Source organism: Opisthocomus hoazin, chromosome 11 (assembly GCF_030867145.1).
Source record: "Opisthocomus hoazin isolate bOpiHoa1 chromosome 11, bOpiHoa1.hap1, whole genome shotgun sequence".
Taxonomy (NCBI): domain Eukaryota; kingdom Metazoa; phylum Chordata; class Aves; order Opisthocomiformes; family Opisthocomidae; genus Opisthocomus; species Opisthocomus hoazin.
The window spans coordinates 14,767,807-14,794,356 of record NC_134424.1 but is presented as its reverse complement, the minus strand read 5'-3'; the positions used below and the strand labels follow the sequence as shown (position 1 = coordinate 14,794,356).

The following is a 26,550-nucleotide window of genomic DNA, read 5'->3' as shown; positions in this document are numbered from 1 at the left end:
CTCCCTCCTTCCCCTCCTCTCTCCGCAGCTGCCTGGGCGCCGGGGTTAATCCCCGCCATCGCTTTGCACCGCAGCGCCGGGATTCGAGGGAACTCTCCCGGCCGTGGAACTCCATCCCCCACAACGCCTCGCTGCGGCCGACCCCGCAGTGTGCGAGGAGTCCATTGGCAAAGCCGCCGCTCTGCGGGAAGCCTATCGCCTCCCGGCTCCTTGTGCGGGGCTGGCAACCGCTGTACACAGAGAGCAAGCGGGCGATGCACGCCGCTGCCGTGCGTCTCCTCAGCCTCCGGCATCCCGCTCGCAGCCGGGCAGAGCCATGAACCTGGGGTAAGGAAGGAGCGGAGGAAGGGACTCGCTGGGCTGGCAGCGGGAGCCACTCCCGGCGGCTGGGCCGCGGCCCTGTCCGGGGAGGGGCGGCCCCAGGCCGTCACGGCCCGGGAACCTGCCCGGCCTTCCGCTGCGCGGCGGGCCGGTGCCGCGGCACTGAGGGGAGCCGCGCGGCCCGCCGGCCTTGAGGCGGTATCCAGAGCACCCAGTTCAGCGGTGCGAGAACCGCCTGTACCCTGCGGGAGGGTGGGCGAGGCCTGCGGCCTTCGGACCGCGCCGGTCGCCTTCGCTCTAGTCAGGGAAGCCCCCAGCGCGGCGGTGGGGAGCGGGGGAGAGGGACACGATGGCGCCCAGGGACCTGCGCCTGAGCCCGAACCCCGCCCGTGGCGTTCATTGGCCCCTGCCCCGCCGCCTGCCGCTGCCCCGGCCTGCCAAGACAAAAGCGCTGCGAAGAAGAATAGGTGCGGGCTCGGCTTAGCTGCCGTATGCTGCTTGCACGTATGCAGTTACAGCTTCGGGCACTGCGGTGCTGCCGCGTTAGCTACAAAGTTGAGTGCGAGCTTTAGATGTTTAGATTGGATGACGAAGTTATTGAAGGAGGTATATTGCTGTGTAAAACAATGTAGCGTGGCACCTTCAGGGTGAAGATTTGCTTTGTAACATGCAAATCCAAATTTTCCAGTATCAATAATAAAAAAATACCCTCTTCAATAGCTGTTGATTTCTTTGTATTGAGTAACTTCTCACAAATGTAGAAAGCTTGGGGTATGAAAGACTGTTTGGACTAACAATAAATACAGTGTTATAATTAAGTACTGTTGTCCTTGTTATTAATGTAAAAATCTCACCCTTATCAGATTACTTAATATTTCAGATTTCCCCCCCCTTTCTCTCTTTCATGTTGCAGAGATGGACTGAAGCTTGAAACTGAAGTGTTGGATGGAAAGCCTAGGCTAATTTTAGCTTCTTCTGGTATTTTTGTTTAATTATTTATCTCAAGTAATCATTAAAGCTTCTTGAAGTTAAACTGCAATATGAAGCACAGCTTTATTGAAATATTTTTCAAATTAGGAAGAATATTTGTGCATTGTTATTTACATGTCCTCTTACCCACCAGCTTATCACTGGTCTAGGCTGATACCGAACTTGTGAGTAGCGTGTCCACTAGTGAACAGCTGGCAAATAGTCTTGACTTGTTACAGCTTGTCTCTCCATTCATAAAAAAAGTTAGTACTATTATATATTGACTGACATAACTCGAGAATTTCTGTAGCTTTATAGCACCTTACTTACCAAGGAAAGAGACTTAATAACTCTGCTCAATTTACACAGAATTATATCATTACAGTCACATTTTTGACTTTAAAGCTGCTTTAGTATTTGATAGTTGACAGTGATAATTTTCAGTAAGCAGTTTATTTAGGCCAGATCTCATTACTTCCATCTGAGGTTGACTTTTCCAGTATATGTTCATAATTAAGCTTTAATAAATTCTGTTTTTGTGATTTGTGAGACATGTTTCTGTTCTACATGGCAGTCAGGATACAGAAATTCTCCATTTAATGACCTCCATTTATATTTTGTTTTCTGCATTTACCAGACACTTGTCTAATGAGGCATTATAGCATATTTTGAGTTAGTAAGGAATACCGGTCTACTGGGAACAAAACCTTGCAACACCTCTAAAACAGCAATGCTACAGCTTTCACTTTTTCCAACCATTGTTAACATTGTCAGCTGGATAGGGGCAGTGTACATTCCAGAGTGCTCTAAGATAAAGCATTACCTTTGACTTTGAACTAGCCTTGAACAAGCAGTCTTCTTCAGGAATTAACATGTTTCAACAACTGATATAAACAGCGCCTCCTTGAATTTTATTGTGTCAAACTGTATTACTTCCGAATTTCGATTTTCTGCACTGTTAAATACTGCTCACAGTCTTAGGGGCTAAAGTAGGATTATTCTGTAGTAGCTTAAGCTACTACTTGAGATAGTTGTTTCTCTTTTACACAGAAAACACCAAAGAACCCATAAGCAGCACTTTGGAGTTCCCCATTATGTATCTCCCCACTATGATGGCAAAGACCCTATTTATGTTTCTTTCTCCTTTCCACAGAGAAGTTGGGTTTGCATAGCACATAGAATCCCACCTTATTTAATTTCTGAATAGCCAGAAAGAAGTCAAAAAGTGACTTTTAGCTACTTGGATGACTGTTTAATGTTTGAGAATCCAGTGATGAAGTCAACTGCAGAACAGTGATATTACTGAAACATTACCAAGATGGTTCAGGATTTAATGCCCATCTACAAGACAACAATTTTGCATCCTCCCAAGTTTTAAAGTGTTCGTCTAGGTTGGAAACTATTAACAGTGTAGTTTTGCAGACTTTAAGAACAGTGTTCCCCAATGTCTTCAATTGGTAATGCAAAAAAAAAGTATAGGTACTACCAGTGCAAAATGTGAAACAACCACTGCCAGAGCAATAACTGCTTAGTGCAGCTGAAGAAGCTTTCTTTCCAACAAATGCGTTCCACTGAAATATCATCTCTTTTCCATTAGCCACGTGTGCAGGATTTCTTGTGTGGAGTACCACATTCTCTCTATTAATCAAGATTCCATTATTCTTTATTAATAAGTATTATATTAAACATTGTACTTAATATTATTTTTGAGACCACTACACCTCTGTGCATCCTCTAGGATTTGGGTTAAATGACTGAAGGGCATGTCAGGGTTTAGGTAAGGGGCACAATAATGGATGGTGTGATTGTGCAAGTATGGTTTCTTAGGCTGCCAGCGATGGAGACAGATAACATCACGTAGTAAAGTGGCGTTGGATGCAGAGACTATCCCAGAAAGATGTCACACAGAAAGAAAACTGAAAAATCACAAAAACAAAACAATTCAAAATAAGCCATTACCACAGGGCTCTCTGAGATGCAGAATGAATAGCAAGGGAGGATCAGGCTCACACAATAATTTTATTAGATCTATATAAAACTGGAAATAGTTACTGAAATATACCTATCTAATGCTTTTCTCCACTTCTTCTTTCAAAGTGTGTATATTAAAACAAACAAAAAAAAGTGTAAAATAATATAATTGGGGCAGATTTTATGGGGAAAGTACTTTCCCCCTGTGTTGCAAAAATCAGATGAATGTAATAGTTTATTAATTTATCAGGATTGTTTTTCAGGAGGAAGTTGTTATTAAATGCTTCTCTCATATGTTTGTGTTTGTTTCCCAAAAGATAAATCGAAGCCTGCAATGAAGGTAAGTGGAAAAATTACTTTTTTTGGTTAAAGCACACAAATTAACTAATCAATTTGTTAACACAGGAATTTGAGAACACATTTAAACTCTCTAAATATTTATAATCAATGATGTTTATGGACAACAAGTATGTATTTTTGCCAAGAAATTACAGCAGCACAGGGAATCACCTAAATCAGAACTTCCAGAGACCTTAAAGGGATTTTGGCAAGACAGGGATCCGAAGTGTGTTTAAGTTCCAAATTAGTTATATAGGTTGTCTCTAAGTAAATTGGACTACAATGGGTTGGGGAAGCAAAGAAAGCAGAAAAAGGTCTCAATACATAGGAGATAATTACAAGTGTACATCAAGGACCTTGAAAAGGATAAAACTTTAGTACAGAATGGAAAAATCAAGATTCAAATAATACTGACTGTATGGGAAAAACATATACCTGTTTGAAGCGAGGCTTCAGAAACGCTAAAGAAAAGCGGCATTAATATTCATTTTCTTTTAAGTGTGATGCTACATAAAGTTATTTTTCATACTGTCATTTTTAAATACTCAAATTTAGGTGCTGTATTATTTTCCAAGGTATTCCTAGTACTGATGAAGATATTTCATTAGCTTACACTGAGTGAGTTTCTATTGATGTAACAGAGAAGAAAAATTACACCTACTTTACTTGTTGCTTCAATCTTGTATTCATTTGTTACACATGCCAATTTCTTTCCTTATTTAATATATGGTGAAATCTTATTGCTTTAACAGATGGGTAATAAAGCCAGAGCACCTAAACAGACATTGAGAATAAGGCATACTGGGCATGTTCTGAGGTCAACACAAAATGCTTGTATCAAGCAGGAAAACTTCACAAAACCAAGGAGTGAATCAAGCTTATCAATGACAAAAGGTGAAAAATGGCAAGTTACTAAACACTCCTCACATGAAGCCGCTACTAAAGGTCACTCTTTGATTTTCCAAAGAGATAGAACAAACAGATACCTCGATTCAGAGAATCCTAATGTTAACAAAAGTAAGCAGAAACCTCAAAACCCATGTGTATCAGCTGAAGACCTAAGAAGTTTGGTGTGTTTAACACAAGAACAGCTCCAACAGATTTTGATGACTGTAAAAGAAGGAACTAGAGGCATCTCTGAGAATCATAATGAAAAGCAAGAGGAAATGGGTAAGATAGCGATAGTTGAATAAGTTAGTTTCACGGAAACAGAGCAAAATGCAAAACCTTGATTTTATAATTTAAGTTTATTTGCAGGTTGCAGAGATCTTACTCCTATGTTTAATGGTCTCAGACAAAATACTGTTTGCTATTATGGATGTGAAATTGCCTGTTACTGTTAGGAACCAAGCACTGGATAATTTTAACAGTAAAAACTAAGGATTGCTTGACAGTATTCCGTACTTTGAAGAGCAAAACAGAAAGCAATTCCGTCAATATTTCATGCAAAAAAGGAACCATTTTACATTGAGGGGAAAACATAGAACTATACTGTAAAATTACCATTAGGGATCTGAAAAAAAAAAAAAAGCAATACCTCAAAGAGATAGGCCTTTCTGGTCTTGTGAAGAGTTCAGGTCTTGCTATGTGTCTCAAGAGCAGTAGTGCCATTTTCCTCTGGCCTGAAGATGTACATCTATCTTTTTGCTAACTGTAATATTACTGTTGAATAGCATTTATTTCAATTCAACTCAGAAGCAGAAGAACTATTGTGTATCTTGTATTACATCGTTACTCCTGTTTGTGGACCTGTGGAGGTGGTCAGCTCCTTGCCACCAAGAACAAAACACACTGCAATTAAGTAGAGTCCCAAAGTCTGAGCTCTGAGCCAACAATAGTGTTTACTGTAAGTGTAGCATCCTAGAAAGACCCTGTGGTGGTGTAACTTACATGCTTTGACCATACAAGCAGGGCTCAAAACAGTTTTGTTAAATAGTGGGAAATTTGCAAATTTCTGCTGTTCTTAAAGTATTTACTCAATGCTGAAGAAAGTTTAGTGGTCATATCTATACCTATATATATATATTTATATATTTATATTCTACCACAGCTACTAATGAGGCATCAGAAGAAAACACTATGGTGTTGCTCAAAAAATCTTGTGAGGTTTCATCTGTTCCAGATGAAGCTAACTGTGATTCAAGCAGGAAACAAGGAGTATATCCACAGCCAGGACAGAAAGTTATGTACGTAGATCTGCGTTATTGTCTACAAAAATTGTATCTCCAATAAGTATTCCTATTGTAATTCTTAATCACACTAAGAATCTTTATAAACACTAATTACAGTCACCTTTAAAATTAACAGATTAGCTTTTTAGGTAAAATTTCTTTTTTTTTTTTTCCCCCCTCCTTTTCTGTAGAAAGGATTCATGGAAACCTGCTGACATGTTTAGTACCTTGGGTGAAAGAGAAGGGGAGAAAGCCTTATTAGAATTTAGAAGGACCCAATGGAAGAAGGAATTAGGTACTTACGATACACAGAATATATTTTTGATCAATTTATTACACTCAAGATACTAAGAAACTTTGTGTTCCTTTTAAATTTACTTGTATCAGTGCAGTTGCTACAAACTGGAAAATACATAGTTTTATTAGTCCCCAAGACATACTCTTGAATTTCAAAATGTAATGCAAAGATTATCTATAACTTCTTGCAGAAATGCTTCTTAACCAAATAAATATTATCACAAATATATTCAGTTATGCTTCATATTTTAGGCATTACTTGCCACCAATTTTGTCAGGTTCTACCAGTAGCTGATAGCCATTACCATTAACAAATTCATTTGTTTTTTAATGGGAGAAGCATCAGCCTAATCTATAAGCATGACTGACTATATCAAATTACAATTTGAACTTGAAACAGTTTCCATTCCTGCCCCGTCACTGACCAAGGGGAATCTCTGTAGAAAAACAAGTATGTTCAACGCAGTAGTAAATTCTCTCTGACAAATTCAGCTTTTTATAATTCACGTGCAGGAGCGTGTGTGGGCGTAGACCATCTGGTTTCAGGGTTTGATTCTGCATTGTCAGTAGCTTCCATGTGTAGCTCCTTTGGTTTTAATAATATTAAAGTAGTCCAAGACTGGTATAATAAAATTGAGAGAATTTTTATGGTTAGTTCTGTTCGCTTTCCCTCTGCCACTGGGACATTGTTAAGCCTTTAGTGTTTTGTAGTCTTCTCAAGAGAGATTCCCCAATTATCTCTACATTTCTGGGCAGAGACTCAGCCGCCATCCTCTTAAGAGCAAAGTCATGTTTAGATTGATTGGTCAGACAACGGTGGCTTACTCTTGTAGTCCATTTTACAGTCAAAATTACAGGGTAGACGTGCATTGCTGCTTTTTTTTCCTGCCCTAAAAAAACCTGCTACACATGTGTATTAGGAACTCTTACTAGTGTTTGTTTTTTTGAAGATGAACAGGTAGCACTGAAGAAGAAACTGAAAGAAACTATGGAGGGAGAGGTGGGCTGTTTCTGGGCAAAACCTGGCAATAACAAAGCCCATACAGAGAAAGTGGAAACAGCTGACCCAGATAAGGTAAGGCTAGCAATAAACACAAAAGAGCGCACAGTTTCCACAGCACTGTTTCAGAACTGTTCAGCTTTTAATTCATACATTTTCTTTGTACGAATCCAGTAGAATCCAGTCTCAGTGGTCACTTTAAGCTCTTTCATGGCATGAATTGCTGCAACTCCCTCTTTCACACTTACCTACTGCTCCAATTTGTATCTTCACAAATTAAGATCTTTGTAGCATGAACATTTCTGTCCTTCCATATTGATTCCTAGCTAAAAGGCATAAATCTTTTCCAGTTCTGTTTTGAGGAATAGTGTCAAATGTAATTCCTGGTTATGTAATTATTTACATTGTCCATGATCTCTCAAAATATATTTAGTTGCTTAGATAATAAGCATAGCAATTTGACTTTTACTCTAACCTGCCTTTAAAAGAGTTGTCTGTCACTCTGAAAATGCTGTGTCAAATGAATATCTTACACTCAGATGAGACTGCTTCTCCATTGAAATTGATTGCCGTGAAACAGAAGTTCGGGTTGTAAATTGCTTTTTTTGTGGCATGTTCAGCATTCCTAGAAAAGTTACTACTCTGCCCCATAAGAATTTGTTTCAATCTACATAATTAAGAAATACTGGATATGAGATGCTTAGTTACAAGTTTTGGCTGAAATTTTAATGAATAGCAGCTTCTAGAAGTATAATTTACTTGGTTATTGTATGTTAAAGGCTATTTAATACAAGTAAAACAGATGAGCTAAATAAGTGAAGTCTTAACAGTGGTCACTTTATTTGCAGACAATGTTTCCAGCTGACTCAATTATTACCACTGAGGAAGACTCTGTCTGTAAAACTGCTTTAACCAGAGAGGCTAATAAAGTTCCACTGAATGTTTCAAGTGCTCCTACTGGGCAGTCTTCTGATTTCAGTTCTTCTGACTTACTAGCTGGCAATTGCACAGCATTGGTTATAGGGGTAAGATTTTAAATTGCATGCAGGTTTTTTTCACTTGTTCATTGACAACAGATGTATACATTCAGTAGTTCTTTTAAACCAGAAGAATTCAGCAGACCTTATTGCTCTGTCTAGAGAATTGTGTCTGAATAAATGTTACCAAATATTTGTGCTTTGGAGGCTGAGCATTTTCAAGGCTGATGTGAGGAGCAATACTAGAGGTGTGAGCTGAAGTGTTATTTAGCTTTTAAGTACGTGTTAAAGAAACAGAGACATGGGAACCTATCAGAAATAAAATACTTCAAAAAAATTACTGATGGCAGAAGACTCAAGAAGCAGTTTTTGAGTTATTGCTAGTGGGCACCAACTGAAGAGTGTTTTTTGTCAGATAGCATTGAAAGTTCTCAGTGCCACTGGAGTTTGTTAAATAATACCGATACCAATTAATAAACAGGAACAGAAGATGATATCTAGAATTTGCTTGAGACAGATCACTGCTAATTAGATACCGGTGCTGAATCTACCTGGAACACAGACTGAGCAGTGAACCATAGGAATAAGGAAGGGATTTTTATTCATGATAAGTAAGGTTTTTTTGAAGTGAGAGGCTGATAGTTCAAGTTAGAATAGTACTCAAAGACTGGCTTATTTAGCATCTTTCTAACAACTGAAGCATTTTTATGGAGCAGTCAGACACTTGCTACAGTTACAAACTTACATTCATTTTTTTGTGCGAGAGAACAGCCCAGTTATGCTTCGCAACTGAAGGCAAAATTTCTTGCTAAGTCTTTATTATATGGCTAGACAAGGTACTGAATTTTTTGTACAAAGAAGAGAGTAGCACTCATTTCAGGAAGCTGTACCACAGGAACGACCTTTTAGTGCTTTGAAGCATGAGCAACAGAAGAAGTGGCTTGAAGAGCTGGACAAACACAAGGAAGAAGCTAAGCTACAAAAAATAGAAGAACAACTTAATTTATCAAAGGTATCTGTGGTTTAGAGGGACTGCTTGGAATAAGAGAAGTTTTTCTCTAGATTTTTGTTTAAGAAATAAAAGATGAAATCGCAGACTTAATGAAGTAGCAACAAAGATGTAATTACCTGCAGTACATCTAGGTTTTCACCATAAATCTATAGGACAGTCTAATTGAACATTCAGCCAGTAGCTGGTCTCAGTATTTCAGTGGCAGAGAACAGACTACCGTGTGTCTGGTGTGATGTGTTAGAGTGCTTGCTGCAGAGATGAAAACAGTGATACTACAATGCTTTTTTTTCCTTTCCCACCATTGTGCGAAACCACTAGAGTTTGGAAGGCGTTGTAGAGACACTTGCTACACACTTTGTAAAAAGACATTTTCTGTAGACTACGGAGGAGATGAGAAAAGAGAAGGAAAGTTATAGACAACTACAGTATGTCACAGTGGTGTTCAAATCCTGTTCCTAGAAATACTATTTTGATACACGTATATACACACATGCGTACACTCTTGCAAAACTTTTTTACACACTTATACTCCAAAGAATTGTTCAAGAAAATAGCCTTACCTTTTTTACGCTTTGGTTTTCCCAGGCTGTTGAATGTAGGTCTCTTATGCTGGACCTAGAGAGAAACTGTGGCCAATATAATTGCTTTGCAGGCAGAATACCTGAAGAGACTTTTAATACTGTCACTATTGGCCAATTTGGTCAATATATCTTTTACTCCTGGAGGTTCTTCATATAGAAGCTGACTTCTTTCATATACTATATTATAGTTTCTACTATATTAGTAGCTTTAAGGTCAGTGGAATACTCTGCATTCTTATACAGCCTGATACTGACACACTCTTACAAAGACTTCTCTTTTGAAGAAACATGCAGTGAGGTTGTACTGTTGCTAGAGTCTAGATTTCCAAATTACTGTACATAGCTTTAACCCCAGGATTGTATCTTTCACCATGCATGAGATGTATTCCCATCATAAGGCATTCTGTATTGTTAGTGAACAAGAATCTTGGTTACTAAAACTTGATTGATATGAATGTTCACAGTCTGTGGACTTCTGGATTAAAAAGCTGCAGTTTTTACTCTCAGCTGAAGCATTTACACATTTTCACAATTCCTAGACAGAAATTCTTCATCTTAATTACACAGTTTGTAGCAGTAGAAGAAAGCTTTCCTACCCACCCGCCAAAAATACCCCTTTTGCCAAGGTCGGTTACATACCTACACACAACACAAGTTTTTTCATTTCCTGAGTTGTTGAAGGATTCAAATTTCCTTTGCAAACTGAGCTTTGTAACTGTGAAGGGAACACAGCTGTGAATGGTTCCTTCATTAGCTGCCTTGGTTTTTAATTTGATAGCTGTGCTGTGGGAAGATAGTTGCAGTCGTTAGTGAGTAAACTAACAGTAATCTCACTTCAAGCCTCTTTTTGAAAGGAAGCTAACATGCACTTAGTCTCATTTTCTTCAACATCTTTTTTTTTCAGGCCTTGTGTTATACTCTCAACCCTTCTGCATATTGCACCGTTATTCTTGCATAAGAATAACGTAGATTTTCCAACTACTCTGATCTGCTTTTACATCACAGAGTATTTAAAGGGAACAAAACTCAGGGAGCAGGGGGAAGAATATTTTGGATTCTTCTTATTTGGACTATGATTTCTTGCCTCTTTTAAAATAGGTGTGAAACTTTTCTGACACAATGGAATTTTTGTTTAAGGAAAAGACTCCTAGAAAGCTTAGTAGATTAGATTCTGTTAGGTTTTTTCCTGCAGAATGCAAGTTTTGAGGCAGGCATTTTCCAGTCCCTCCAGAGAAACAGTTCTTTTAGTCAGAAGAGAAAAACCTTCGCAGTACATACAGCAAAACCAAAGGCCCCTTACGTAAAAATCTTTTCACAGAATCACAGAATGTTCGAGGTTGGAAGGGACCTCTGTGGGTCATCCAGTCCAACCCCCCTGCCGAAGCAGGGTCACCTACAGCAGGCTGCACAGGACCTTGTCCAGGCGGGTCTTGAATATCTCCAGAGGAGACTCCACAAGCTCCCTGGGCAGCCTGTTCCAGGGCTCCGTCACCCTCAGAGGGAGGAAGTTCTTCCTCGTGTTCAAACGGAACTTCCTGTGTTTCAGTTTGTGCCCCTTGTCCTGTCACTGGGCACCACTGAAAAGAGTCTGACCCCATCCTTCTGACACCCACCCCGAAGATATTTATAAGGTCCCCTCTCAGCCTTCTTCAGGCTAAACAATCCCAGCTCCCTCAGCCTTTCCTCGTTTTGTTAGTGATATATTGGAATGTCCCAATTGCCAACACTGAGCCAAAAAGATAAGCCTGGGTCATATAGAAGAGACACTTAAACCCAGTATGTCACCTCTACAGAAGTTTTAGGTACTTTGCTGGGACAGCAGTGGTGGCTGGTGTGGGTGGAAGGGATTTTGAAAGAAGGCTTATTTTATAATGGGCCTGTCTAGCTGAAAATAGGAAGTTAGAGATTGATATCTTGGCCCAAAGCACATTAATTCTGCTACCATCCAGAATTAAAATGGAGGGGATAAATGTAGGACAGTGTAAAAGATGCCACTTGTTCATGTTACTAGAGAGAGAATATGTACATAACAGGAGAAGACTATGGCAGAGCGGACAGGGTACTGACCTCTCAATCAAGCAGTTCCCAGAACTATTAGAAAAATTACGGAATGGAATGGTAACATAAATTGAAAAAGCAGTACTAAAAAGCCTGAATCCATGTTAATTTACTTGTGTATTTTTCAAATTTCTTCACTTTCTAATTTTTGGGGTTTTTTTTCCCTGAAAATATAGTAGCAATACGTTTTTGCTGACCCAAGTATATGGATCAGCAGTATAATTTCTGATCTGACTTGCATTTTAAGCCACAGAGAGACTTCTGTTTTCCCATTTAAGGAATTAACTACTGTCTGTATTGTAGCCCTGTAACAGAGCTTTTCAGATGTTCCCTGTTTTACAAAATGTGTATTGTTTGTTTTGTTTACCATACTTTATAGAAACAGTGTAATTGAGAACATTTCCTGTTTTTTGTTGCTTCGTATTTAGGCTGAAGAGCATGACAGATGGGCAATGCATTTTGATTCTTTAAAGAGCCACCTTAATGCTAATACACAACACCCCTTAAATGGAATGTACAAAAAGCAGCCTGAAAGTGCGTGCCTGTCACCTGACCCTAAGGAGCTGACTGCTTTTATTCACCCTTTTTCACCTGCAGCTTTAGGCAACATCACGCCCTCACAGGTGGGAAATGCAGAAAAAGCTGCTAAAAACGATGTTTTGGAACACAGTCAGAAAGTCAGGTGAGTGATCTTTGTAAGGATAATTATCTTCCCAGCCAGAACACTCCTGATACCTCCTTGAATAAGATTCTTTGGATCTTATTAGTTTGGCTTTTGCTTTTTTCAGAAATACCTGTTGTTTCACTTTTGAAAGGCACAAGTGCTTCCATTGTTCATTAACAAAATTTACTGCAAATAACCTTACTTTATTCCTTAGTAAAATGAATTTCCTAATTGTAAATTAATACAATGGGATAAACTCAGTATGAAAATATTACTTGAAATCTAACTATTTCTCATTAAGACATGCTTTAGGTTTATTTTCTTACGATTAAAAACATTTACATGATTCTTTGTTCATAGTTTCCTCCGTTCAACGACAGCTCTCCTGGACCCTGCACAGATTGAAGAGAGAGACAGGCGGCGGCAGAAACAGTTAGAACATCAGGTAGGCCTCTGTTATACTGACACTATTTTAATGAGAAGAAAGGATGAAGGGTAGTGTCACATGAATAAAGCACGAGATTTAATACCAGAATTGAGTGAGGTACTTGACTTATGCCTCAGATTACATGTTTACAGTTGTTTAACAGTATTTCATTCCGTTAGACTCTACCATTTTCTTTTAATATTTGTACAGAGATGATTGCATTTCTGTAACTGCATTCTTGCCTCAAAAAACATACAGTGCAGTCTTTAGAGCTCTGGTAGGTTTGTGTGCATTATTATTCAGTCTCCACTGTCATCAGGAGGACTGATATTTACAGGTACCCACTCCATAAATCTTTTAAGTTTTTATCTACGTCATTTACATTACTTCTGTGGCAGTCTAACTGCATATATATCTGCACAATGATGTCTCTGGCACAGTATAAAGTTGTAGTATAAATGTAACGAGCCTGTTCTGGTCAAACTGTTATTCTGCAAGATCAAAATACTAGCTTACAGTATGCAAGGTAAAAATCAGACCACCACTTCTTTACAAGAAAAATAAAAGCATTTTTGAAAACATAAAAAGCTACTGTTGTTTGTATCTGAGTATTTCAAACTGCTTTACTGGGTTGGTGGTTCTCCCAAAGAAAAAAAGGCAGGCAGCTACCTCTCTTGTGAGAAATTAAAAGAAAAAAGTGTTTGAAAGAAATTGTCTTGATTATTTTTTGTTTGTCCAAATCCAATTATTATACACGTATATGGAAATATATGAATATGTAGCTTATAATACCTTTAATGTTACATCTTTTCATTTTCCTGTTTTTCTGATATTACTAGAAAGCAATAATGGCTCAGGTAGAAGAAAAACGGAAGAAGAAACAACTGGAGGAAGAGCAGAGAAGATCGGAAGAACAAGAGGAAGAACAGCGCCTAGCACAAGAAAAAGAACAAATGCAGAAACAGTTGGAAGAAGATATGCTGAAACAAAAACAAAAGGAGGTGGGTTTTTGAATTTTCTTTAGTGCAGATAGTCTCTAGTAATACTGGGTTTGAGGAAAATGGTTCTTGTTCTTCACCTTCGAAATAGTGTTGTCTCTCATCATTTTGAAAATTAAAACTATCTGAAATTTAGACATTTGAGACCAAAATCTGTTTCCACAATTAATGAATTTATAGCACCATATGAGTTTAGGGCAGGTTTCTTTTTTTCGGACAAGGGCCTTTTCAGGAAGAGAAATAGATAAGAACTGGCAAAAATGGAATTGTAGTTTTAAATAATGCAGAAACACGCATTTTAAAATGCAAATTTAAAATAAAAAAAATATCAAAATTATGTGATCCAGTTATTGTTGTTGGTAATTTGATGCTTTTAAGATGCTCCAGTACCATGAACTGTATTTGACTGGATGTGCTTTCACTCTGGATTAAAGACTTTTCAGAATATATTCTGGAAAAGTAATTTTTAAAGTCATTCGTGTTCTAGAGCTTTCTCCTCTGCTGAGCTTTACATATTCTTTTCATATCAAAGTTAAATCAAAAGTAACATTTTGACCTTTGGTAAGTACAAATTTTGCATTTGTATACATTCTTACCTGTTACAGAAGAGTCTGTAGAAGGTTAAAAGCCTTATCTGATGTTTTAATCTTCCTTTTAGCACAGTAGCAGCTATTACTGTTAGCTTCATATTTGGAACAGTAGCAGAATTCCATGATGCCATAAGGCAGTGTGATTCCAAAAACACACCCTCCTCTGAAACCTGCAGAAATATGGATCCCTGATTTCTCTGCATTTTCTGGAGGCAAACGTGTAGCATCTCCCTGTAGGTGCTAGAACAAACTGGTAAAAAATTGGGAAAGTCATCTTTCTCTGTAATAGCTCAGCTCCTTCAAAATATGTTATGCTATCAGTTGTTCTTTCCACCTGCAAATGCAGGAGGAAGTAGGGATGACGTGGTAATAACACTTTAGAAAGGAGATTTTCCTTGGCACAGTCTCCTGCACCTTGAATATGCTGAGGCTGGAAACTAACCCTCATATTTAGGGATGGTCTGCCTTCGTTAGGGAGGCTTCTACTGTCTCCTTTCTGTGGAAGTAGGAGGAAAGTGGGTTTTAAAATTATTTTTATGTAGGCTTCTTTTATTTCATTAAACCTCACAATATAGGAAGTCATTGATGACTGAAGTCAGATGGCATTTAGGAAAAGGTTAATTTATTAGAAAGGAGATAAATATCCAAATAACTTTAAGGCTATAGATGCTCGCTTTTTAATGTTAGCATTGAACATCCTTCATTAGCACAGCAGAGGTTCCGAATTTATAAAATTACATGTTACATATTGCATCTACTCAGCTAGTTTTGTTCTTGTTTTAAAAAGAAAAGGCTTTACTCAAAATAAAAATATATGTAAACTTTAAGGATTATATAGAGATAAAATAATCTTATTAATTTTATTCTCAAAATAAATGATCACATATATTTACCTTTTTTTTTTTTTTAAAGGAACTCGTCACTCTTAAAACAAATGAGCTTTATCAGACAATGCAGAAAGCTCAAGAATTAGCACAGAGATTAAAACAAGAACAGCGCATGCAAGACTTGGCTCAGAAGGGACATGACATTTCAAAACTTCAGAAGAAGCTTGGTGGTGGCAAGTAGAAGTCTTTCCTTATTCAATTTGTCTATTTCTTTGGTGTTTGTGTGCAAGTTGGTGATGGTTTTTGGTTTGCCTTTTTTTCCCCTGCTGCCTTTGTGTCAGAACTTGCTCTTTGCTTCACAAACCAAATTTCATTTCAGCTTATTTAAAGAGCCTCCCACACAAATATCAGTGTTAACTAGTACGGAGAATAGTGTATTTTAGTAAGCTTTAGATACTATATTACATAAAGGTAGACGTATAAAGATATTACCAGGAATGTACAGGGAATATTCAGACTTACGTGCTGTTGATTAGATTTCCAGTGAAAAAGGGAGAGTAATTAGGATCTGAACCATAGTTCTCAGTCTTGCTTTGAGTTCTGAACCACAGTACTCTGATAACTTGATAGCATGGTTTAAATGGAACATACATTACTAAATTGAACAACTTTACTTACTTCTTTTTAGGTGATACAGAATTTGAAAATTGTAATACTGACGTTTCACATCAAAGTCATAATGTTTCTGATGACATGAAGAGCCACATTGATCAGCAGACTTCTCCTCGGAAAGACACTGCTGTACAGACAGGTATGCAGCCCTGAAATTTTGTTACTCTGATGTACCTTAAGAAAGACATTTGAACAGCATAGTTGTGAAACTGAGCTATAGGGCCGAATCACTGTCATTCACAATGGAATAAAACTAGAAATAAATACTTGGATAGACACAGGCATGTTGGAATATTACAATATATCACTATATTATTCCAAATAAATTATATGTCTGTATAGTTGTTACTTACCAGTTACATTCAGAAGTACAATGTTGACTTGGTCGCAAGCCTTGTAGGACTAAATTTGTTCAGACATTTAAACGTGTATTTGTAGTAGTCTTCAGTGTGAATGTTCATAGGTTTATGTAACGTGGTTTGGTATCGAGCAGGGCTGGGCTCCTAATGAATCCTTGAAAATAGTGGGAGAAACATTGTCAATAATTCTGGAATTAGAAAACTAGACTCATTGTAAAATGAGAGCTTACACGGAAATGTTTAGAAAAGATTTCTACAATGCTTGCTAAATACCCAGACAGAATTGCGGGTCCATCTAGATCGAATACTTTCCAGTCTTTATCCTGATTTTGTATCACACTGTCAAGAAACCCAGATCAAACTTAGTCTGCATCTATTAATTCTGTAGATGAGGTGTGAATGAGCAGATTCAGCGGAAACTTGCAGTCACTTTATGCCTTGTATTTAGAAATTTATTGGCTTCTTATCACTTGTTGAAGTGGAAGCTTTATTTTGTTTCTATATAAGTAAGCAACAATTAATATTTTTGGGTTTGACAGTGCTGGTAGAAATTTTACTGTGAATTTGGAGAGTTAACAAATTAAATAATGTTTTTGTGTATGTCCCTTAGTAAAGAAAGAAGCTTGATTATTAGTAATTTTTTAATTGAATAAAGTATTTCCATTGGAAGGCGAGAATTAGGAAAGTAAGTTATTCCCAGTAGCGCTGTGAATATGACCAAGCTGTCAGCATGCTGAAAAACTAACCAGAAGCTGTGTTTTGCTCTTTACCACTGGGTACCATGACAGAAATACAGTGTAGTTTCATTTTCCATAAACTATTTTGCCTTACGGTGACTTGATTTCATTCTCCTTTTTTTTTTTTCTCCCGTCTTCTTAGTGAGTTTGCTTCTACTGGTCCTATCTTCCACATCAAAAAGAATAAAAAACATTATAAAACTGTAACAACCAATGTTTGAATAAAATCAGTAATTGTAGATTGATGCGCATACAGAAGTCAAACAAGTAATTTCAATAGTTTAGACCGAGTTAAAATGTAATCATATTTTTTTTAGATTACTTAAATACTTCAGCATACACTGAGTCAGCTGAGGAAAGAACTGCATGCTGTGGATCACCTGATATTTCCATAGAATATAAAGAAACCTCTATAAGCAAAAAATACCAGAAGGAAATGCAGTGCATAGATAAAAATAAAATTTCAGGAAAAGAGCATGGTGGCATTTACAGTGATCTACATGAACAATATGCAAGAAAAGAAAGACAAATTAAGCCTTCAGAAAAATACAGTAAAAGACCTGACTGGAACATAAACAAACCTGGGAAAAGATACATTCCAGCATCAGAAAGATACCCTAAACAGCTACAAAGACAAAGGGAAGAAAACAAAGTAAGACGACAAATGGAGCTGCTTCAGCTGGTAGAAAGAAATACCGCTGGGAATCTCTGCCCAAAAAAGGGTTGTTATGCAGACAGGTCTCCTTCACCTCATGAAGAAATAAATATGAAGAATAAGGAACATAGACTCAGAAAGGTAACTATTTCTTCTTTAACAACAACGATGTGTATTTTTAAGACTCTTGTTCCACATGGTTTTGCCTAGATAGGAATTCAGTTATGTAACTCAAGTATTACTACCCTTTGCGTAAAGAATGGTATTACAGCATTGTTTCATTCTTCATGATCAGAAGAATATATTCAGATTTTGTGACTTAGCTTTTACCATTATTTCAATCTTCCAAAGTGTTTATTCTTTTTCATTTATTCATTATCATCAATTCATTATGTAAACAGGGAGCTTGACTGAAAGCAGTGTGCAGGATAGCATGACATCACTGACTTGCTCTTTTTTGTCCAGTCATTCTGTTGTGGTGATGGCTGAGATACAGGAGTACCTGTTCAGAAAACAATTCCTATTTCTGCAGAGAATATGGATCACTGAGGATGTACTCTGTTGTCATAAAAATGCATCCTTCTTAGCAGAGTCATTTCTTCTCCATTTGCAGTAAGCATGTATCAGTACAGCTTGTGGCTGGGAAAAAAAAATCATTTAAAGAAAATACTATTACATGTATTCATGCCTTCTCTCTCCCTCTCTGTCTTGCTTGCTTGCTCTCCGTATGTATGTATATACATACGCATGCATAAACACCTCACTTTCTCACACCTTCCAAACAGAAAAATTCTGGTGTAGAAAAGGTGGTCACTTACAGTTCTGTTTAGCCATTTGTTTAGTGTGGCTACATGCACATATTTTAGAAGCTGTGGATGTTAAAAAAAAATAAGTGAAAATACATAACTGTTCACATAGGTATCTAAAGATTTATTCATTTGTTAAACTGAGTTTGTTGGTTTATTTGAGGTTAATGGTAAATCTAAGTTTTGTGCTTACATTACTGAAAGGTAAATGTTCAAGAATTTTGTACTTGAGAAATGGGGCAATGAATTCTAAGCAGATTTTTAAGAGAAGTAAGCGTTGTCTGATACCATAAGAAGCATGGGATACGTTAACATTTTTCATTTAAATAGAAAACTTCTACTGACTGTATCTAGAAACACAATCTTTCCTTTAATAACCATTATCTTGGGCTGAACCTTTCAGGTTTATAAATGCTGCTTTCCAAGGTCATTGGAAAATATAGACAGTATTTTTGATAGTGCTTAGAGCTGTCAAAGGCATAGAAAATTAGAGCAAATCCTCCCGTAATTTGTTTAATTTAGTTCATAGACACTACAAGTCTCTTTAATGCAAGCCTTTGATAAATACCTTTCTCCTGAACCCAGGTCAAACAGTCCTTCGGGAATTTCAAGCTTGTCTTGAAAAAATGAAAGCTTTTAATATAAAAAACATTGAGCTTTTTTATGTTACTTTTGACTTTCTTGGTTTTCTCCTAGGAAGAACAATTATATAAGAATCATGTGAATGAAGAAAGGTATGTCAATACTCTGCATTAATGAAATGTATAAATACATTAATTGTGAAATATACATGCTTTTCTTTCCTGATTTTTAATTTTCTTAAAAGAATTTAGATGCAGCTAATTGTCTACTATTAAAAATACACAAGAACAGACAAACTGCAGGTATAAAAGCAGACTAAACGAGCAAAAGTGCAGTCCTCTGAGGATTCTCTATCTCTACTATCTGAGAAAATTAATCACATTACTGAAGTATTGTTTGGGGTTTTTTAACTGAAATTGTTTCATACAGATCTGAATCACCACCTGTCCCAGCACTTAAGAGCAGATTACACCGAGTACAACAAAAACAGATACATGCTTCTAATTTCCTGGTGCATACCAACAATAGTAGAAGAGAGAAAAGCTTAAAGACAGATACACAGCAGAGCAGCTCCCTCCCTTCCGTTGCAGAAGCTGGAAGACCTCCCTCTTCACAATTTATTCCATATGTTCGAACAAATGAAGTCTATTATCTCGATCCAGATGCACCACTCACTAGACCTTCAACACATGACCCACAGTATCGACAGTTTAATGGTACTGAAATGTATTGTGAACTGATTCATGTAGAAGAGAAGAAATGTTACAGTGATTTAGTTCAAAGTGCTGCAATTTATTCAGTTTGGTATTTGTATTTAAAAATGCATGTTTCTGTATTATTTAGAACTACAATTCCATTGGCCCTTGTCCAAAAAAAAGAAACCTGCCTTAAACTCGTATGGTGTTGCAAGGTTATTAATTGAGGGAACAGATTTTGGTTTCAAATGTCTAAATTTCATATAGTTTTCATTTTCAAAATGATGAGGGGACACCATTTTGAAGGTGAAGAACAAGAACCCAGGTGTGTCACAGCACTGTACAGGAAGTCTATGCAGCCAATGATACGCTGTGTTTAAAAAAAAAACAAAACACGAAAACATAGAAAAAGTTAAAAAAATCAGAAAAGCAACAAAAATTCTTATTCTTGTATCTATCTTTTTTGTCTGTTTACCTTTAATGGAGTATGATTGCACTTCTCTGGTATTATTGTATATGGATTTGGGTTTAGGAATCTAAGTGTTGTTTGACTTAAAAATAGCGATTGGAATCTAGTAGCAACCAAAAACTGCTTCAAAACTGAAACAAAATTGATAGAGAGTATTGTTATCTGATTTGATATACATTTACTTTTAGATTCTTACCAAATGCCACGACAGATTTTTAGCTCTGATCACATTAGAGATCCTCTCCTAAATCCTGATGTAGTTAAAACCAGAGAGAGACAACAAGCAATTCTCAAAGGACTGTCAGAATTACGCCAGGTAAGCAAAAAGTCATTGAATAAACATGTATTTATATATGTACTAAAGTCAAAATGAACATTGCAAGCTATTACATAGTCCTAAGTGTTAGTCTTTAATTCATTTTTCCATCATATATGGTAAGTTTGGGGCCCTGTCCTCCACTGTTGTCCCTCTTAGAGTTTTGCTTTTCATGCTTTACTTCCACCTTTGGACTGTCGTTAGAGACTGTGGACTACTTAGTCCTTAGATTCGTTCTGAAACACTGGAGTGTCTGAGAAAACCTGAAACCAAGAAGAAGGGCTTTAGTGAGTCTCCAGGTTTTGATAGTTAGGGTTGCTTATAGTAAGAATGTTTCCATTTCAAGGGGAGAAAGAACGCTATTTTAACAAAACACTAGAAGCCTTGTTAATGAAATTTGCTTCGGCATTTCAGGGGTAAGCCAGTCGTGACAGAGCAGTGTGGTTGGCGCAGAAGAGTTAGCGGGGTGGTAGTCCTGTGCCAGTCCTGGAAAAATACTGTAATTTGCAAATTTTAAGTGTGAACACATAAAATCCTTCCAAGATAGCTATTCTTTTGTTAACATGCAAAAGTAAAATTCAGGATTTGTCAACCAGCCAGATTTAGTGACTGAATATAAAATGAGATTTAGTTTAATCCTACACACACAAGAGCTCCTGAGATGAAAGCCTGTGTATGTTTGTATACATTGTTCTATTTACAGTTAGTTACTGGGAACGATTAGATCTACAGGATTGCCAGAAGGATTTTGAATATGGTGAGGCTGTCTTTAAAGATACAACTTGCAGTAAATTAAAGAAGCACAAAAGATTATAGCTGGTAACTGTGAAGTTACGTATTTTTCCTGATTGGAGTAAGAATACCAGGAAAAATAGTCAGGCATCTAGTTATTAAAACATGAGTGAATTTGATACTCTACCTGTTCACAACAAGATGTAGCCCATGGGAGCTTCAAACCGCAGGTCTGGACAATCACACAAAAAGTTTCCTTTTATGCTTCTAAATGGCCTGACAGGGGACTGCAAGATTAAAAAAAAACCCACCACATTTACTCGTAGGCTTGCCTTTTATTCTTGAAGAACACTAAAGATAAACGTGTATAAGTAGCTTCCCTTGGTTTTGAATGGCTCCATACTGAAAGGGCTTTATTGCTAGCAGCATTACTTAGTGTTCTTTGCCTTGAGGGAGAAAAATTGCATAAATGATCAAAATAAATGGAAGAAAATCTGACAGACTTATGTACAACAAAACTACCAGTAGTTAACACTATTAATTACCTGCTGTGCATTAGAAGGACAGAAGTTCCGCCATGCATACATCGTGTTTCGGTAGTAGGTAAATTCCATGTGTAAATGAAGGGTCATGGCGCTCTCCAAGTTACTAAGAAAGGTTGTGACCCAAGAACACTGAAGGGTTGCCAGGTCTCTCATGGCTTCCAGATAGGTTTGACTGGATCTGGTCTTCCCCCATGCTCATTAATGTTTTTGTTAAATATCAACAACTGTTAAGTATTTCGTATTCAGGCTTCATTTGCCAGTGGTATTTTGGTTAAGAATGCAGCCAGCTTCAAAGCACAATTTGATCCTTGTGCGTGCTGTGGTGAATGCAAGCCATGGGTATTTACAGAGGTTTAAGGTGGTAATATCCATGTTGGCAAACTTAGAGAGAGGAGCTTAGGGACATTCTTGATGCATAGTATATACTCGGGTCTTAACAGTGTCTAAAAACTAATGTTTGAGTCTCTCACTGCATCTTGGTTCTGGAAGACAGTTAAAACATGTAGAGTTCTTTTTTGAATATCTTACCAGCTGCAAAATGCATTGAGAACATTAACTGTTGAACTTAGGTGTATCTTGTATACCTAAATACTGTATACTCCTGCAGATGACACCTGTTTTGCACCATTATTTCACTGAGAAAGGAAGAGTAATGCGGTATTTTGTATGACATATAATTTAGAGCAGTTTACTTTTCTATTTCAGAAGGTAATCTAGTCTTGTTTTTTTAAAAAAATTATATATACAGGCATATATATATATAGGCTCAATAGTTTCAGTATGCGCATATATATATATTCACAACATATTTGGCCATTCTTTAGCCGCCTTTTGTCTGGGGGAACTCACAGCATGTTTGACCAGTTTGTAGCCTTTGAAATACACCCTCAGCTAGGGCGCTAGAGATGCAATGGGGCTGTTTCAGTACCAGTCTTGCCGAACTGGCTGACCCCCGGGGGACGGCAGTGGAAACGGAAGGCCGATGAGGGCCTTTCTCTGCCAAAGGGAGGGGGAGTCTGTCGTGTCATTTGTTACACGACAGCAAGTCTCTTCCCATATTTCAGGTGACAGCAGTAATAGGAACTATCAACAACATGCTGCTTCCCTCACTCAAATCAAGTCAGTGAAATAAGCCCAAGTTTATTCATCCAGAAAAGTGAATGAGATATTTGTGAAGAGCCAAAGTTTAAGAAAAAGGGAAAAGCCCCAGCTACAATCAGTATGTACCAGAGCGCCTTATTTTTACCCTGGCAATAAAACCACTTGCCAACAGGTTGTAGCCTGCAATGGCTAAGCCAGCCACCAGCAGGCTGTCCCAAGCACATGCACGGAAAGGCCTTGCTACTTGTCCCCACACAGAGATCTCGCATTACTTTAGGCCCTTTTCATGACCTTTGCAAACCACGCGATGATAGACTTTGTTCCGGTTCGCAGTGTTGTCTCTCACCTCAGCTCTGGGTTGATTTAAGGCAATTTATTGTGTGACTTTGTTTCGTAACATGCTGCTAACTGCAAAAACCACTCTATAATATAAGTAATTTTGACAAAGGGACTGAACAAGTCCACTGACCCATTACTAGAAGTAGCAGATGCTGGTGATGAGTTAAAAATCAGTTCATCAAGTGAGTGAAAGTAGGCAGCTGCTGCTTTCGGAAGGATGCAGAGTGAATCATAGAATCATAGGTTGGAAATGACCTCTAAGACCAAGTCCAACCATCAGCCCAACACCACCGTGCCTACTAAACCATATCCCGAAATACCACATCTACACATTTTTTTGAACGCCTCCAGGGATGGTGACTCCACCACCTCCCTGGGCAGCCTGGTCCAATGCCTGAAGGCTAACAGGCTGCTTTGCTAACTGAAGCCCGTTCTCAGTTGTAGTACCTGCTGGCGTGCATTAGGTCTGGACTGAGCTGTGCCAGCAGCCTATAACCCTCAGCTTGGAGAAAGGGCTGGTGACTGAGGAGGAAGACCATAGTAACTGTTCCTTTTTTTTTTTTTTTTTTAAATAAACCAACTTCCTTGGTACCAAATTACTTCTGAGAGGTCTAAAATGGCTAGAGACCCAAGGACCCAGATGTATCAATATATACACTCCTCTTAATTACAGTAAAAAGACTTATTTTCAATTTATGAACGTACCTGACACAGCTATATCATCTATCACTTATCACATAGCCAAGGATACACTTCTGCGCGGTTTTTTATTACAGGTTTTCTCCATTGTCTAGTACTTAGGAGAGCCATTAACAAAGCAGGAACCTGTTATCTTTTGAGAATAAATCTGCATATCCTAAAGTGTCTGACACCACTGTTCTAGTTCAAATGGTAATGCTGTCCTTTATCTTCATTTATGTTAAGACTACAAGCTGGTACCCGTGAAGGTTTTGGGTGCTGCTCCATACAAGAATACGCTAGAATACCACAAATGTTGCGACAATGCCCAGAGCCAGCAAGTTCAATTTACTGTGATGGAAAAGTCCTTTTTCCTCTGCACACTCATCCCTGGAAACTGGACTGGCTTCCAGTCACACTTCAAGCCTTCTGTGGAAGACATGAGATCTTGAGTTCCCTCATTACTGAATGGATTACATTTTTTGTAAAAAATTTTTTTTGTAAAATTGTAGATTTAAAAAGCATTGAGCCTTAACAACAAAATGGTTTTAAAACATGAAACAGTGACATTTCATTAGGTCAGGCTGGATGAGGAAGACAGAACATTCACATTTATATTCCATTTATTTCAGGGCCTCCTGCAGAAGCAGAAGGAGTTGGAGACTGCTCTGATTCCTGCTATAGCTCAAGAAGAGAGCTTCACTCCGACATTTTGAGGTACATAGGAATGTTCCAAGTTCTTAAAATGTAAAGGCACAGCACTTTGTTTGCTACTGTAATTACTTATGAACCCTCTCTTTTTTATGAAATATTTAAATTATGTGAATTCTGATAGATTACAGGGTCATGTTGCTTTTCATATCAAAGATACATTAAACTATGATGCTGTGTCTGTTTAGAATGGTCTTCATGCTGCCTGAAGACATATGTCCATTTAATGTAAACCACCAAACACAGTATAAAAATGTTACATGGGTTTTTGTAGAACTCAGTCTATGTATTTTGATAAATAAAAGGATTAAGATGTACTCTGAATGGCTGGGGTAGATTTTGTTGGTATTTTTATCTTTATGGAACTGCTTGTACTTAACTATTCAGACAGCTTTTAGGTTTAGACAATATATATATTAACTCACGTAATCCCAGATTTTAAGACCACAGAAGTGCTGACTACAGACTTTTCCCCCCCCTCTCAATAAACAGGATAGCAGCACTTAACATTACAGTGGGCTGGGTCCCAGGCAGCAGAACTCCAGTTAAGGCAGTTTTCTTGTAAACAAGGTGTGAACAGCTCAGTATTCAGTGCTTCCAATCAGAACAAATGTTTACTGTAGACAAATTTGCTTTTAAGTCTTCAAAAATAGGGTAATGTGGGTAAAACCATTTGTCTTCTAGATCTTGTCAGCAGATGCGTAACCTGAATTCATGGTAGCTGTTCTATGATATCATGTGATAAAAATGGCACAGAACCTCCAAACCAAGATTCCTCCCAGCAGCACCTATGCTTAGGCATAAGCTCCATCTGAAGGGACCTTACAGCAGGAGCAAAGGCAATAAAGGTGTGCTCCTTCCTCTCATTTGTCCGCCCAGGCAGGCAGTCGGCGAGAGTCTACAGGGGATGGTGGAGGTGGTAGCACAGTTTTTCATAAAATCCTTTAAGGTTATTAATACAAGGGAGGGTTTTTTTGTAAAAAAGAGATTATTTATTTGCCATATTTGGGGAGGAGGGTAAGAACTGCTACACTAGTACTGCCTTGTTCTTAATTTAAACAAATAACTGTTAACAGAACGAAAGACATTTGACTTCAGGGAAAAGTCTATGGCCTTGGTTTGTTTGTTTTTTAAAAGCTACCTTTTTTTACTCAGTAATACTTCTCCCAACTCATTTTGCAAGTTTAGTCACGTAGTTTCAAACACTGTCATCCAGTATGAAACTGCACATCCTACATAAAAGCACTAAAATAAAATCACAAACAGGAAAAAAACCACCGAACGTGTAACTTTGGACAACCTGAAGACAAGAGCAGTAAACGTGTAAGTCATGAGTATTAGTATGTGTAAAACAGCGCTGTAGTAATAACGGCAGGCCTGGGCTCCACAGCTTTTTACCATCAGCGGCTGTTTTCCACAAGCCTGAGTCAGAAGATGGTGTACACAACGAGCCAATGAAGACAGCATCACTGGGAAAAGTTTATGACGCAGCAGATGTGAAAGTAAAAGGGGCAAGATTAAAACAGATAAAACTCTGTACTTATGACAATGCTAGTTTAAAAAACAAGCCAAAACAAAACCACACACCAGTAACCATTATGCTAAAGGGGGACAGGACTGCGGTTTTTTCTAATGCAGATTGAACTACCCCAGCCATTAAACCCAGGTTTGTCCTTCTCTCGTCACAGTAATTACAGTGGCAAGGTAACAATTGTAAGATCACTCTGATGGTGATGTAATAAGCATGGAGTATCAAAACTAGACACAAAGATCATTGCTATCTCATGAAATAAAGTTTGGGTTTGTTTCTCACATACTTTGAAAACACTATAAAAACCACAGACAATGCAATGTATTAGCAAGTCCCTTGTGCATGAAGTTTATTTTATTTTTGTAATGGAACTGCACCATTGGTTACTCTAATTGAGGTATTTAGCCAAAATCCAGTATA

General features: G+C 37.8%; 1 protein-coding gene across 1 annotated transcript; it reads left to right on the top strand.

Moving 5' to 3' along the window:
• The first annotated feature begins 55 nt into the window (after positions 1–55).
• On the top strand, positions 56–26,414 carry CCDC66 (coiled-coil domain containing 66). The gene is made up of 19 exons (XM_075433069.1): positions 56–327; positions 1,235–1,299; positions 3,579–3,601; positions 4,353–4,770; positions 5,651–5,786; positions 5,963–6,066; positions 7,019–7,143; positions 7,917–8,093; positions 12,125–12,378; positions 12,721–12,805; positions 13,627–13,788; positions 15,288–15,435; positions 15,891–16,013; positions 17,288–17,766; positions 19,128–19,165; positions 19,443–19,729; positions 20,366–20,493; positions 24,521–24,605; positions 25,284–26,414. The coding sequence occupies exons 1-18, from the start codon at positions 317–319 to the stop codon at positions 24,602–24,604; spliced, it is 2,847 nt and encodes a 948-aa protein (XP_075289184.1). The 5' UTR covers positions 56–316; the 3' UTR covers position 24,605; positions 25,284–26,414.
• Positions 26,415–26,550: the final 136 nt, after the last annotated feature.

What these genes read in the sequence shown, in the direction of transcription:
- CCDC66 (XM_075433069.1), top strand. An exon ending in GCTAATTTTAGCTTCTTCTG is followed by an intron (nt 1,300 to 3,578) that starts GTATTTTTGTTT and finishes GTTTCCCAAAAG; the next exon opens with ATAAATCGAAGCCTGCAATG. An exon ending in GACTGTCAGAATTACGCCAG is followed by an intron (nt 20,494 to 24,520) that starts GTAAGCAAAAAG and finishes CATTTATTTCAG; the next exon opens with GGCCTCCTGCAGAAGCAGAA.